General features: G+C 43.5%; 3 protein-coding genes across 5 annotated transcripts in view; 1 reads left to right on the top strand and 2 right to left on the bottom strand.

Annotated features, from left to right (window-relative positions):
• The window catches only part of PTER (phosphotriesterase related), a 52,214-nt gene extending 50,590 nt beyond the window's left edge, over positions 1-1,624 (top strand). For all 3 annotated transcript variants that reach the window (XM_016150639.2, XM_016150640.2, XM_016150642.2), the window contains exon 5: positions 809-1,624. In XM_016150639.2, the coding sequence (XP_016006125.1) occupies positions 809-1,019 (211 nt within the window). In that variant the 3' untranslated portion in view covers positions 1,020-1,624. The remainder of the gene's footprint in view (positions 1-808) is intronic.
• The window catches only part of RSU1 (Ras suppressor protein 1), a 223,794-nt gene that overhangs the window by 5,172 nt on the left and 203,643 nt on the right, over positions 1-14,979 (bottom strand). The window lies entirely within an intron of this gene.
• On the bottom strand, positions 2,181-12,310 carry C1QL3 (complement C1q like 3). The gene is made up of 2 exons (XM_016150645.2): positions 10,686-12,310; positions 2,181-4,517 (listed from the first exon to the last, which is right to left on the bottom strand). Exons 1-2 carry the CDS (start codon positions 11,271-11,273, stop codon positions 4,338-4,340), a joined length of 768 nt encoding a protein of 255 aa, XP_016006131.1. The 5' UTR covers positions 11,274-12,310; the 3' UTR covers positions 2,181-4,337.

Below are 14,979 nucleotides of genomic sequence, written 5' to 3'. Positions count from 1 at the left end.
TGGATTACAGCATTTAACAAAGCAAAGAGGATTAGATGTTTAGACCACAGTGAAGCCCTTCTTTAGCCGACTGACTATAAATTTAAAGAAATGGCTCATTATTTATAGCAGTCTTGTTGAAATGGAAGGAAGGTAAATTTTTATTGGTCAATTTATCCCAGTGCATTTAAGAGTAAGTTGAGATTCCCGTAAACTTCAGAGAGACCAATGCTCAAAATACAGAGGAGCCACTGCTGACCTTTTCAAACGACTATATTGACTATCACGTGCCCGTCACTGTCAAACCAACTGATTTTACTCGCAGAGTGATTTACTTGCACGAAGATTCCTTTTGTTTCCCTATTTTAATCACGAAGAGTCATTGATGTTATGTGCTAGGGAAAAAAAAAAAAAAGGAGAGAAAATGAGATCTGAAAAGTGGGCCTACTAGGTGAGGCATTTTAGAGTACAGGGCTGGCTGCACAGGCAGGACAAAGTTATTTAGTGAAACGCTAAAGTGGCCATTCATTCGAACCGGCACCTCCTGTTAGAAGCTATCTTTCAGGCGGCATTGCCAGGCATTGTCATAAATATCACAGGCTCGACATCTCTGTGTGCACGGAATAAGGATCACGCTCCTATTACAATGAAGCAGTATCTTTCTCATCACCACACAATATTTATTAAGGGTCCCCCAGTCCCCTGTGCCACAGGGGAAGGCGGCATCTTTACGACAGGCACATCAGATTTATGAGGGAAAAGTTCGAAGCACCCTGAAAATTGTAAATGTGAGACGCATGCCATATAACGAGCTGACGTGTTTCCACAGGGTGCGCCTTCTGGTGGACGAGGGCTATGAAGATCGGGTTCTGATGGCTCACGACATACACACAAAGCACCGGCTGATGAAATACGGAGGTCACGGCTATTCCCACATACTCACCAACGTTGTCCCTAAAATGCTGCTCAGAGGTATAACCGAGAACGCGCTTGAGAAGATACTGATAGAGAACCCTAAGCAATGGCTGACTTTCAAATAGGATGGTTAGGAATTCACACCTTGAGCATAAAGCTTACAGAGAACATCCAGTGATTTCAAACCCACAGTGAGAGATTAATCAGAGCTACATAGGACTAATGACGGATCATTTCCATTTTATGGGAATTAGAAGAGTTTTCCCTTCTCAGAAACTGGCTATTACATCTGAACCTGCAAGGAGCCTCACTCAGCCCACGGCCTTAACAAAATAAATACACAAAATACCTATTTCCAAAGCATGATTTACAGTCTATATCCCCTCGGTGGAGTTTTGTTTTGTTTTGTTTTCTTAATCTATCAGCTGTACTACTTGAGAAAATTTAAAGTGTTTCTAGTTAAATTACCCCCTTCTGGAGCAATCTAATATTTCTTGTAGTATTGATGATCCTACTAATTATCCTGCTGTTCTTTAATTAATGCTTAATGAATAATATGGCACTTTAAAACAGTTTCTGCAGCAAGGGAAGTTAAATTCTGAGATTTCTTTTCAACGACTACTGTAAGACAAGTACCAATTCAACAATGGTAAAAATATCGTGGAAGGGCAATTATATGCTGTCCACCTGTCTGTACATAATTACAATAAATCCTCAGTGTTGCCTGTGGTGGTCTGGTATCCATTTTTGCTAAAAATTTTGTTGTGCTTTGAAAAATTTATATACGGGGCCGCAAACACATAACATAGCATTGAATTATAAGAATTCAATCATAAAAAGTCAAAATATATTACATAATATAGTTTAATGAATCATTACATTTATAATAACAAAGGCCACAATTTAATTAATAATGTATAATGCAAAAAAAAAAGAGAGAGAGAGAGAGAAACGTTTGCCTTATATATATTCCCTTTATTTCCTTTACCTTTCGCTTGTTTCTCCTTGGGCCTAAACAGAGAAAATAATGCTCATTTATCCGAAGAAAAGGTCAGATCCATTAGAAATGACAGTCTGATTCTAGAACCTACTCCTTAAAAGGCACCCAGCCCTGATGTTTTGTGTAAATAAAGGCTTTTTAAAAAACTCTTAGTTAAAACTCTTAGTTGATGTGCACTGCTTTTTTTAAGTTAATCTTTTGATTGCATCTTCACTATGCTATCTGCTACCTAAAAAAAAACAGAAACAAAAAAACCCAAAAAACAAAAACACAATTCTTCAAACCCTTGTTGCCAATTCCTCTTTAATAAGTATATATTGTTAAATAGAAATAAAATCCATTGCAGCTCCTTTATGAGTTATCTTAGATATTAGAAAGGCCAAACAGAATGAGTTATTATTCTTGGTGAATGGCCTAAGTGTTTTTAATCGTATAAATCAGGGCAGTTACTCAGACCAATGCATTTAAAACCAAGCAAACAGCACCTTCACACGGGCACACCACGCATAACTCTTTTGGAAAGGTGAGGTTTGCTAAATAAAAGATGTTTCTGCAGATCAAAGACGATCAAGCTTTCTGTGTATTAGAAAGTACCCAAGAAGAATGAGCCAGGAGAACAAACTAATTCCTTTAAATAAAAAAATGCAAATGTCCTTCACCAATAAAGTAAGCAGATTTTTAAACTTTTTTTTTTTTTTTTTTAATCTACATGTCAAAGATTCTTCAAAGGCAGCTGAGAGGGGAACAGATTTTTCATTGTAAGAGTGGAAGTCGTCTGATAGTTAGGACCTATCAACGTGCATTTAAAATTTTTGTCTTAGATTTAAAGAGATGGCTTTTGGCAGTATCTATCACCAGAGAGAAAGGATTAGTACTCCTCTCAAAATCTACTTCACTGTCAGCTTCAATCCACTCGAGGAAAAAAGAGAAAAAAATTAATGATTTAAATGCATATAGTTCATAAACACTGGAAAGGAGAGCCACTTCGTTTCGGCAGTCTTAATATTAACAGTCTGCCACAGAATGCAGTTTAAAGTATCAGTTGGCAGAGGGTAATAGAGAAGCCATAGGCTTAATTTACAGATATGTGATGCATAGGGCATTTTAAACTAATAATTAATTTTCTAGATAACTCTTAAAAGAGGTGTCATTTAAGTTATTTTGCTATCCCATATATTTTTTGCCATCCAAAATATATTTCGATCCAAAATACGTCAAATAATTTGTGTCTTTGTGTGTATGCATACACATACATTTTTTAAAATTAAATTTTTGAGGCTCTACTAGCCACTATGCCTACAGTCTGAAGCCATATATATACTATATTTCATCTAACATATACGTGTGTATATATACAGATACACACATACACACACATACATGTAGCAGGTATTTGTATAAAATATATACACTTCGTTGTCATGTCGGTTACATGTGAAATTGTTCATTTTGGAATAGCCTCAGGCCATGACTTACAGTAAGTAACTATTTGAAGGCCTAACTTACTGTGCCCCCTTGGTGATTCATGCTGTAGCTCAAATTAAACCTTTGTGCATTGGGTGATGAATAATCTTTTGTTCCAAAGAAGGCGAAAGCCTCGGTCTGACTTAACACCAAAGAATAAATTCGTCTGACTTTCCGAGTAAATCTAAATGCATTCTACTGACAAAATGGACACATAGAGGATTTTCTAAATACCATACATAATTACACATTTTTTCACACTTATAGAGAGATCCTATGATACAATTTCAATCTCTATTTTTAAAGACTATCACCAGAAAAGAAAGAAAAGAAAATGTGGAAGAAAAAGAAAACGGGAAAATGATCATAGGCTTTGGGAATTCCCTCAAATCCAGAAAATTCCAGGTTAAGGCTTGAAGTTGAATCATTCCCAGGTCTAGCTCTAAAGTTAACACAGGTACAAGGCAAAACAATTTCTTTGGGGACAAGCAGCATGATTTCAATTAGAACTCCTCCTGCAGGGGAAAACCGTTCCTCCACACGCTATGAATGGACTCCGAGTATCATAAGAAGCAGGTACACTCACAAGAACCAAAGCTGACATGGATAAGAGCAGCGGGGTCACGGTACACCAAAGTATCATATATATCGAAGAAATAATTCAGTCTTAGATTTTTCTATAAAAATTTGTGATCTATATAGGACTTCATTCACGGGACACTAACAATAAGGAATATTTGCTTTGGCGGTAGTGGGTCACACATCTGCTTATCTTGCTTTTAATTTTTTTTTTTTTTTTTTTTTTTTTTACATAACGTTTCTGAGTATACAGATGTGAGTCAGGTAGCATTTGCATTCCCCACATCTACACGACTGAGGTGCCCCACAACTGGCATTCCCCTGGGATCCTTGATTCACTGACGTCAGCCGCACGAATCCAGCGTCCGAACTCGGGATGCTAAGCTTGGTTGCTGCATTATCAGTCGGCGTAAATAATAAATCCGGAAAATGTGCTGTATTTGTTGTTGTTGCCTCCGTGGGCTTTCCCACCATCTAACTTGATGTAGACTTCATCTCCTGGCTCCAAATGAAGGACCACACTGTTGCTGGCGTAGTCGTAATTCTGGTCGGCGTCCTGGGCAATTGCGCTCGCACGCACCTACGTGGAACAGACAAGCGTTAGGACTCGTCAAAGAGAATCCTCAAGTTTTCTTTTTTTTTCTTTTGCTATTCATGTAGCGTCGTAAGCCAACGCGCTGCCCCTGGCATAGGATTTAGCCCAGAAAAGCCCATCTTGGCCTTGGAGCTTTCTGAGGACATCTTTGTAACCATTTAAACCACGTTACTGGAAAGGGAGGATGGGAAGGAGAAACCGGTGCTTTCGAGAGGGTCATTCCAGCGGTCTTCTCTTACTGTATGTTATAAACAATGCATGTCAATTTATTCACTTCCTAAATCACCACCTTTTCTAATTCCTTCACTCTCCACGCCCGATCACTTCTTTAAGTGAAAATGTAACTTTTTTGGCACTTTGATTTCAGCCAAATAGCAATATTATAACGAGGTGCTGATGAGTATATAAATTTAATCCAAACTTCAGTTGGTCCTCAGAATTTTTAGAAGATTGAGACCCAGAGGAGGTAAAGACTCAGAGAAATGCCACTATCTATCTCCACTATACAGCAAAAAAAAAAAAAAAAAAAAAAAAAAAAGGAAGAAAGCCTTTTGATTTAGGGTTTCGAAATCTCATTCAATTAAAGCCCTTTTTACCAGGAGTTTAACTCCTTTAAACATCTTTGGCTATATCACTCAACTTTTCAATGTTTTTTTTTTTCCCCCCATCTGTGCCTTTTTAGTATTTAATTGTGATGTGTGCATTTAAATAAATTATTTAATTGCAACATATCTAAGAATTATAGATGGAACTAAATTTCCATAATTTCACTTCTCTCAAATTGCTAGAATTTTTAAATGATCTCATGGAATACTCTTTCATATTTCAGTGATTTTAAACATGTGGTTTTGCTCTGGAGATGGCGCTTCCTCATAAACCCACTCATGTTAAGCTTGTGATCTCATTAGTGAGGTGACAGACATTTGCAAACAGTCAAGTTGCCTAGCGTGTCAAGTATCGTGGATATTCTGTCACATGCGCAACTCAAATTAGGCTTCATGTCCATTTAGCTATATTTTGATTCTGCCTTGGAAAAAAAAATGTGCCAACAGGCAGACTTATTTTGATTTGATTTATTTCAGTAAGACATCCTCTACTTTGTGGCTTGTTTCTATTCCAATTTAATGATATTTCCCTGAATAACACAGTAAGCGATTTAGTGGGACTGGTAAACCTGCACTATATAATAATGCATGACTTGGGGTACGCTATGCCAGATCCTACCACTTAGCAAAATAAGGAAAATGAGACCCAAGTCAAGAATTTCTATTCATTTCTTTCAAAATGTAAATGATAGATTTTCAAATTATATTCTTTTTTTTCTTATTTTAAATTAATTTTTTAAAATTAAATTTATTGGTTAATAAAATTATACAGGTTTCAAGTGTACAGTTCAGAACAGCATCATCTGTATGTTGTGTGACATGCTCACTACCCAAAGTCAAATCTCCTTCTGTGACCTTCTATTCGGCCCACTCTACCCTTACCTACTTCCCTGTCCCTTTCCCTCGGGTGACCACTAACCTGGTGTCTATGTCTGAGTTTTTGTTTGTTTGTCTTGCTTGTTTGTTGCTTTCAGTTTTACATGCCACAGATGAGTGAAATCATATGGTTCTTTACGTTTTCTGTCTGATTTATTTCGCTTATTAAATTTTCACGTGGTATGTTCTCACATTAATGCTGAAATGTTAAAAAAGGAGAAGGCTCTTTTGACACTGCTGAACTTGTCAAGTAATTTGAGTAGTATTTAAAAATTTTCTTCCTGGGTATCATATAGTAAAAGGGAGAAAAGAGCTTACAGGATTTAGCCTTGCTTAGCACTGTGCTAATTAACACTAATATAAGGAAAGCGATACATCATTCAATTATGCTAAGAAGCAGACTCAAATGTATACACCGGCTTAGTGAGGTGGTCTCTTTTCACCACTAAGTAATAATACAATTTAATGTCACAAAATTTCCTAGGAATTAATCATAAGTTTGTAGGAGTTGAATGCTCTGATTCATTAATTTCATTGAGTCATTAACTCCCAGGGAGGAAAAAATCTACAAGGAAGATTATGTTATCATGACCTAATATATATATATATATATATATATATATATATATATATATATATATATATCTGTGAATTTTTAATGGAGAAAAATTAAAATACAAAATAGCAATTAGCCTTAGTAGTAATTTATTATCAATCCATAATATACTTCTGAACTGTTATTAATAACCAGACCCATTTTATTTAGTGCTTTAGGCATTTAGTAAATGTGCTATGGGTATGTGTTTTAAAACTGTTTTCTATATGAAGGCCTTCTGAAAACAGGACACATTCAAGCTATTTGATTTAGAGGTAATAATCTTAAAAGTAGGTAATAATACAGTTTTTATTCCATTGGGTATAACCATAAACCCATGCACATTTTAATTTTTTATTTCCATTTTTATTCAGTAGGGGTAACCACAAAAACCTGTAAATACATCAGTGTGATCCCACAGACTGGGAGTTGCCCTTACGACTCTCACTTCCTTTGTTGGATAAAGCCAGTGCAGCTGCTTTTTAATAACAGTGATTCTCTAAGATTTTCACCTATACTGTACCGCAAGACTTTCTTAATTAATGAACTGCCAGACTCCAGTTTACTTAGCATGATTTTCGTATGCCTGCTCGGCTCACCTGATCACACTCTAAAGGAATAATAGGAATTGAAATTTCAAGCTCTAGTCTCCAGCTCAGTGACTTCTAATGATTCTTCCTTTAAGCCATCAAACTATTGAGGAAGGTAATGCATCCATCCTAAAGGCTATTTTCAGGTCCCTAAATGTACACTATTTCAGCATTTTTTCTCTGGGAATATGATGCATCCTTTTCTTAGCTCGATGTACCCATTTCTACCTAACTGTACTCTAATATCTTCTCATATTATTAGTTAAGTATCTAGAATCTGCTTGTTCTTTAGTGTATGTTTCAGGGCCCCTAAAAAGTCAATTAATTTAACATTTTATTAATCTAATAAATGAATAGCAACCTACAAACTATTCTCTGTGTCTAATATATCTCTCATATCTGGTGCCATAACTAATAAATTCTCAGAGTAAAAACTGGTCTTTATTTTATAGTTCTAATCTTGAGCCTAAAGCTATAGTTTTTGGTATAGTGGCTTAGTAATAGTAGTCTTATAGTGATTGTCTTCAAATAGCAACATTTTTCATTTGAGTTTTCTGCTACAAACGTACAAATATATTTAAAATATTTCCTGTTTCCAGGTACAGCTCTTTGAGTCCAGTTTTTACTTCTAATATGCACTGTCATGGGCTCTCAACAAAGGGTAAGATTAAATTTTAGGTCGATGGTTTCGTAGGGAATATGAGACCCACGGTGCTTTCAGTGCCATGTTTGTGAGAATGTAATAGGTCGTGCAGCTTTAGCATTATCATATTAGTGAGGGTTTATCATTAGAGACAATATTTATGGTAACATTTGCTAATTTAATTAATTGCTACTGATGTTCTCATAATTTCATTTTCATTGTACTTCTGTGGAATCATAAACAAAAGGTTAAGTGGCACATCAGGTTAATTTACTGGCCTTTGACGTTTCCATCTGTGATCCTGCATTAAACACAACGCATAAATCAAATGGTTCTCATTCGGTAACAGTCCAGAGGCATTCCTCCATTCTAGAGTGAACTGCATTTTTAGTTTAATTTTTGTGCTCCTCAAATCCACTTAATCCATAGAACGTTACACTGACATGGATCTCTGAGTTCCTGTTTTGTGAAAACAAATCAGGTCAGCTTAGAGAGGGAAAACTGCCATTCTAAGTGATCAGACAAGAGCATAACTGAACATCAAGGATAAACTATTTAATATTAATTAAAAAAAAAAAAAGATTTTATGTGCTTTCTCCTTTGCCACTGCCTGCAGACCAGGATTTGCAAAAACAGTTCTACTCTGGAGATAAAATTCCTTAACAGCAATATTGTAATGGCTGTTTTCCAAAACAGTCCACGCTGAACTCGAAAATATATTGTTTGCTACTACATTTATTTTTTGAATTACTTGTTGCACACTTTTGCAGAGCAGCAGCTTAAGAATGCCGGTGGAAAGCATTACGAATGTAAGAGCTGCTATTCTGCCTTGTTCTTTTTTCCTGATCCTCCAAGAATGTGCATGCTAGCATGATACAAAGGAGCATTCTACGCTCCAAACAATGAAATAATTTTAAAACAAAATGCACGGAGAACACGTATGTGGAATGGTTTTCTTGGAACCCGTGTACCATACCTGGACTTAGCTATTTAGGCATCGACACTTACACTAATGTATGTGTATTATTCTCCGGTTTTTGTGCCATTGCAATTTTCAGGTATTTAAAGATGTGAGCACTTTTATACATTTGGCCGATTAAACTTGAATCTTATGCCATTATAATGAATACCTCTACAAACAACCTCTTCAGCTTGACAAGTAATTTCCAGAGCTAACCTTTGAGTCAAAAGAGAACCAATTTGTAAATAAATGGGTGCCTCATGGCTGCCTGCTGAGGGGCCGTGCATAAGCCACTTTGTAAGGGTGACACAGTGGCTCTATATTGGTACAGTGAGTCATGCCCTTTTTAGCCATTTACCTATAACTGTGCCACTGCGCTGTGAATAATTTTTATTTATCTTAATATTATTTTCGTGCATAATAACTATAATAAACAACCCTATCAGTGCCTCCTGGTGGCCATTTTTCCTCTTTTTGTTCTACTCGTTCTGAGGGTCCCTTATATAAGTGAGGGGTGGGAGGAAGGGGGAGGAACAAGATTTTTTGTCCTTTCTACCTTGTGTACATTCAGGTACTTGTCTTTCACCTTTGAAAGAATTCTGACACTGAGTTTGGGGGGAAAAAATTAGCTTTAATTTTGTTTAACAGAAACCTGGGTTGTAGCTGAAAAGGTCTGAATTCAAGGGGCGAGAGAGCCGAAGCCTCAGAGCCCTTGTTAAAGCACAGTTGGCAGTGAATGGCAGGGTGGAGGGCCACTCCCTGTGCCACCCAATAAGCACAGAGAGGCCCAATAACTGAGCCCTGACCACAGGTTGCCGGCTGCAGGGCCTCTGCCCCCATCTGCTGCTGATTCAGCATGTGCAGAGGGGTCGATTACACTTACAGGCAGTTACAAATGTCATTTTCCTCTTCTGACTAAGAGATCACACTCTTTGGTTTTGCAGTGACCACAAATTTCTCTAGCAAAGGGAAAAGTGGCTCCACCACAGAGCTATAGCCCGGTGGCCCTGTGACAATGCCGACTGGCTCTGGAGAGCAAGTACTTGCGTTGAGGAATAATCTGAGGTTATTTCCACAGTCAAGGCCAAGGCCACTGCCCTGTGTGAGCGGGAGCAAGAAGGCTGGGACTGGGACAACCCTGGGGCAGGCGCCCGGGGGGTCGTCCCAGGGCTGGGCTCTGTGCTGGCCCTCCTTGCCGCTCGCCTGTGCGTCCTAGGACGTGCTCCAGCAAGAGGCGTTTGGGCTCTGTGGTGGGTGGGGAGCCTGTTTTACCATGTCAGCCATGAGTCTCAACTTTTCCTTCTGTTTTCTGTACTCAATACTTCTCCCCCTTTCTCTTCCGCGGAAAACTAAACCAGATTTTGCGACTTGCATTTGACTGCAAGTGGGCTGAGACCGCAGGTCCCAAGGTCCCGCTCGGATTCGCTCCTTCGGGCCCCTTCTTTTTCCCTCGGGTCCCTGTCTTTCTCCCCCGAGTTTGGGTCTGTCGCCCTGGCACGCCCATTCCCGGCTCCCCCAGCCCTCCCATTCCCGCCAAAGCCTGAGAGCGACCCGCAGCCCGTGGAGGATGCCGCCGCGGGGTCGCTTCCTGCCGCTCGGGGCTCCGCAGCGCGCGAGCTGTTCAGGGGCCGCAGCGACCGGCCTCCGGCCCCTCGGGGGTCCCGCTCTCACGCAAACGGCGAGTGCGGGCGGGACGCTCGGCACCACGCTCTTGGGGCGCCGGAGCCCCCTTTGGCTCCCGACCCCGCAGCTCCAGGGCGGCACAGCCCGGCTGCCGCGCCCGCCCCTCTGCGGGCGCCCACCCCATTTCCGGGGTCTCCTCCCTCTCGCCCGCACCTTCCCGCGCTCCCTCCCCGCCCTCCCCGCCGCTCGCCCGCGCTCACCTGGTTGTTTTTGCAGAGATCAGCCCACATGCTGGTGCCGTCCCCTCCGCGCATCAGGACGTGGTAGGTGAAGAAGTAGATGCCCGGGATGGAGCAGGTAAACTTGCCGGTGGTGGGGTCGTAGTGGTTGCCGAGGTTGGTGACCACGTCGTCGAACTTGAGCACCTCGTAGCCTTCGTGCTGCCGCTTGAGGCCGGCGTAGAAGGCGATCTTGGGCACCGTGCTGTAGGTGGCGGCGCTGATGGCCCCCGCGGCGTTGAGGCCCGGCGCCCCCGGCGGGCCCGGCAGGCCTTGGCGGCCCGGCTCGCCCTTCTCGCCCGGCGGGCCCACGGGGCCCGGCGGCCCCGGCTCCCCGGGCGGCCCTCGCGGGCCCGCCTTCCCGGGCCTGCCGGCCTCGCCTTTGGGGCCCTGGATGAAGGTGGGCAGGGACTGCATGAGGCCGCGGTCAGGAGTGGCGGCCGTGCTGGGCGCCTTGGTGCCCCCGTAGGGGTCGCAGACCATGCGGCAGGTCCCCAGCATCTCGTAGTGCGCCGACGTGCCGGCCGAGCTCACCAGCACCGGGATGAGGATGACCAGCAGCAGCACCATGACCACCCCCAGCGCCCCGGCGGCGATCAGGCGCCTCCTGCTGCCCACCAGCCGGCTCAGCGCGGGGCGATCCTCTTGTCTGCTTTTGGACAAAATTTTGAAGGTTGGGCGGGGACCTCTTCAGAGCCGAAAACAACCCCCTGCGAACCCCAACTCCCCTGGGCGCGCGCGCCGGCCGCTCCTCGGCTGCTCCCGCTCCCCCCGCTGAGGCTGCGGCTGGGGAGGGCGCTCGGACGCCGGGTGACTTGATCTGAAGTCCCGAGCTGGGGGTGGGGCTGGGGGAGGGGTGCGCAGGGCCCCCTCTCGCCTCCCGCGAGCCCCCTCGCACCTGTGGCTGCCTCGGCCCCCGGCGGCCACCCGCCCGCAGGAGGGCAGAGCCAGCGGCCGCCTGTCGCGCTCGCCGGGGCCGCTCACACTTTTATGCCGCCGCCCGCGATCGACTTTTCCGTTTTTGCAGACTGCGCCAGTTCGCACCAACTTTCCGTCTGAAGTTGCCTGCTTCCGCTGCTCCCTTCTTGTCCTCTTTCGCTAGCGATCTGTTTGCCCTTCCCCTGCCGTTTTGGTTTTTTTTCTTTTCTTTTCTTTTCTTCTTCTTCTTCCTCCTTGACAACCACCACAACTCTCTAACAGATGCGCACCCCCCGGAGACCCGCGCGGGGCGCGCGAGCTGGGGCCCGCCGCCCCCGGGTGCGCGGAGCCGGGGCCGCGGGCGAGGTCGCTCTCTCCGCGGGGCTCGGGGCTGGAGCAGACGAGCTAGCGAGCAGCGGCGAGCGCCTCACGGCCGGGAGCCGAGCGAGAGAGAGACTGAACGCAGAATTCTGCCTGGGTACCACCTTCCAGGAGAAGAGGAGGCTGAAAACGCGCGCCGGAGCAATTTATAGGCACCCAAGGCACAGAGGAAGGGGAGCCGCTTTGGCATCTCATTGCAGCATCTGCTCTGCTCATCCCACTCAGGGAGAGTTTGGCATTACTCTGACAATGTGGGATTTTTTTTTTTTTTCGGTCGGTCTCTCTCTCTCTCTCTCTCTCTCTCTCTCTCTCTCTCTCTCTCCCCCCCCCCCCGCCCCTCCCTCTCTCCTCTCTTCTCGCCTCTCTCCACACAAGGATGAACAGCGAGATCCTGAATACTCCCGTGCTGAACCCAGGCCATGGCAGCGCTGGCCCTGGACATACGTGGTGGGGGCGGGGAGACAAATGTGCGGCAGACTTCAGGACTCAAGGGTCACACCTATGTCCCCACCGCCAGCAGCGCCGGTTGGGAGGTGGAGGAGAAGGTTGAAAGGAGGGTGTTTTGGCTAACGACATTTCTCGACAGGCTCGCTCACAATCCCTGCTTCAGGTGTCTTCCAAAATGCCACTTTTAACATAAGGAGGGCCCTTTAGAATTTCCCAGATGGTAGATGTGATTGTTTTTAACCTTATGGTTTTCCTTGCCAGGCTTCTAAAACGAAATAAGATGTTCCTCAGAGAACAGTAAGGTGTGTTGAAAAGTCAAAGGGCATTCATTTCTCAACGATTTTAAATGAACATGCCCACCGCAAAAAGCAGGGAGAGTTTAGTTCTTTTTACAAATGCTGTGAAGGGTGAGGGCATACATAAGTACTCTACTTACAGGCTTACAATTATAGCAGCTTTCAGGAGATACAGCCATTGGACCTGGAGTTGCATTTACTTAAAGGTACCACATGCACGAGAAATTATCACTTGTCAAGATGCCTTCAAAAGTCTTAAGATAAAGCAAGCAGTATTTACCAAAGTACTGGGCAAGATCTTTTCCTAAGCTGTGTAAAGAGTCCTATAAACTCCATAGCACATTTCCTGCCTGTGTGCTGGGGGAAAATAGAAAAAAAAAAAAAAGAGAGAGAGAGAGAGAGAGAAAGAAAGAAGAGCCCCATTTGCAGTGGGAGAACAGAAGACGGAACAGCCCGGGTGTATAACATTACTGCAAAGCCCCCAGAGTAGACATCAGGCAAGTTACCCCACCAACACATACATAAGACACACAAGAACGGCTTGAAATAATAAACAAGCAGAATTGATTCGTAAATCATACTTTTGCATTCAGGAGCAATGGATGTCAATCAAACATGGGTGACATTTGCTTGTCAATAAGGGGATGATGGCTGGGAAGACGGCAACTTATTACATCAGGGCGAGAATGTGAAATGAGCAGCAGGAACAAATAAGACGACAGCCAGCAAACGGTAACATCCTGGGTGACAGTCTTGCCTGTGGGTTCCACAGCTCGGACGCCCCCTTCTCTGTTCTTTCTGCCTACCCCCATCCTACCCACTGGTTTCATTCTGTCTTTCCTTCGCCTCTGTGTCAAAACTAAATAAGGTCAAATGAGCAGGCTGGAAGAAACAAAGATTCATTGATTCTTTTATGAGAAATGTCAGCAGCTCCTTCAGACCCTTGCTGGGAGAATTGGCTCAGGAAAGATTCTGGGCAGTGGGACGAAGCCTGGCCCAGGTCTCCACGTCACCTCTGCTTTCTGGGAAATGGTCCATCCCGCTTCTCAAGTCTTCTCTTGCATTCTTTATACATGTATATCTATCTCTTGGGCATAATTATATTGCAGAATATTTCTGTTCACATGAGCTACCTTATTTACATACCCTTAAGCCGCAGACACGTCATAAGTTCTCCCCTGGCCACAGTACCTATTTTCCCAACGTACCTGCGTTGCTTCTCAAAAGTCACCTCTCTTTTGGGGAAAGAAATAGTAAAGCGCGGTGCCAGCAATGGAGAGTACTGTTTTAATGAACTGAACTCTCATACACCAAATTATCACACTTCATAAGATCTCATTATTACTGAAGAGAGTTCAGTGAGGGGTAAAAAGGGACTTTTTTAAAAGGTAGAATTGCGTCAATAAGTTCTCATCGATAAAACTTCAAGATACATGGAGTTTCCCCAATGAAGGACACTCATCTCAGAGTGAAACCTCTCAAAGGGAGCATGAACTGGTAGAGCTGGAATGGACCCTAGAAAGCTAGTCTCTGCCTGGCTACTTCGCAGATGATGAGACTGGGACATGGAGCTGGGGGCAGAGTCGGGGCCATCGATGCCAGTACAGCATACCTGGTTTTACTGCACTTCGCAGAAAAATCACGTTTTGTACAAATTGAAGGCCCGTGGCAACCACCAGCGAGGAAATTATGATTTGCTGCGGGTCAGATGATGCTTAGCATGTTTTAGCAGTGAAGTATTTTTCATTAAGGTATGTACATTGCTTTTTTAGACACAATGCCATTGAACACTTCATAGACAACATTATAGCGCAAACGTAACTGTTAGATGCACTGGGAAACCAAGAAATCTGTGTGACTCGCTCTATTGCAATATTCACTTTATTGCCGGGTCTGCAACCGAGCCCACGATATCCCTCAGGTCTGCCTGTCCCAGCCCAGGACCTGTGGCACTGGGTACCAGCAATTGAGGCTTTCCTCTTTTCATTTTCTCTGATGCCAAAGCAAAGTGTGATGATACAAGTGAGGCCCCTAATACAAAGTTCTGCAGAGACGTGGGGAGGTGCTCAGTAGCCATTGCTCACACTGAGGCATCGTCTCCCGGGGCCCACGGCTGACCCCAGTCTTTCTGGTGAGTGCACAAATCTGGGCAGTGCACGGACATTTGATTTTTTAAGTGAAGTTTAAATTTTCGGTCTCCTTCTTTTTCTCTAGATATGTCCCACCATGTATCT

This window comes from Rousettus aegyptiacus, unplaced genomic scaffold (assembly GCF_014176215.1).
Source record: "Rousettus aegyptiacus isolate mRouAeg1 unplaced genomic scaffold, mRouAeg1.p scaffold_m13_p_10, whole genome shotgun sequence".
NCBI lineage: Eukaryota > Metazoa > Chordata > Mammalia > Chiroptera > Pteropodidae > Rousettus > Rousettus aegyptiacus.
Note: the sequence above shows the minus strand (reverse complement) of the source record. Positions and strands in the feature narration are given on the sequence as shown.

Coding starts and splice junctions, on each gene's coding strand:
- C1QL3 (XM_016150645.2), bottom strand. CDS start 11,273: ATGGTGCTGCTGCTGGTCATCCTCATCCCGGTGCTGGTGAGCTCGGCC. Junction 4,518..10,685: donor ATCTCTGCAAAAACAACCAG/GTGAGCGCGGGC, acceptor TGTTCCACGTAG/GTGCGTGCGAGCGCAATTGC.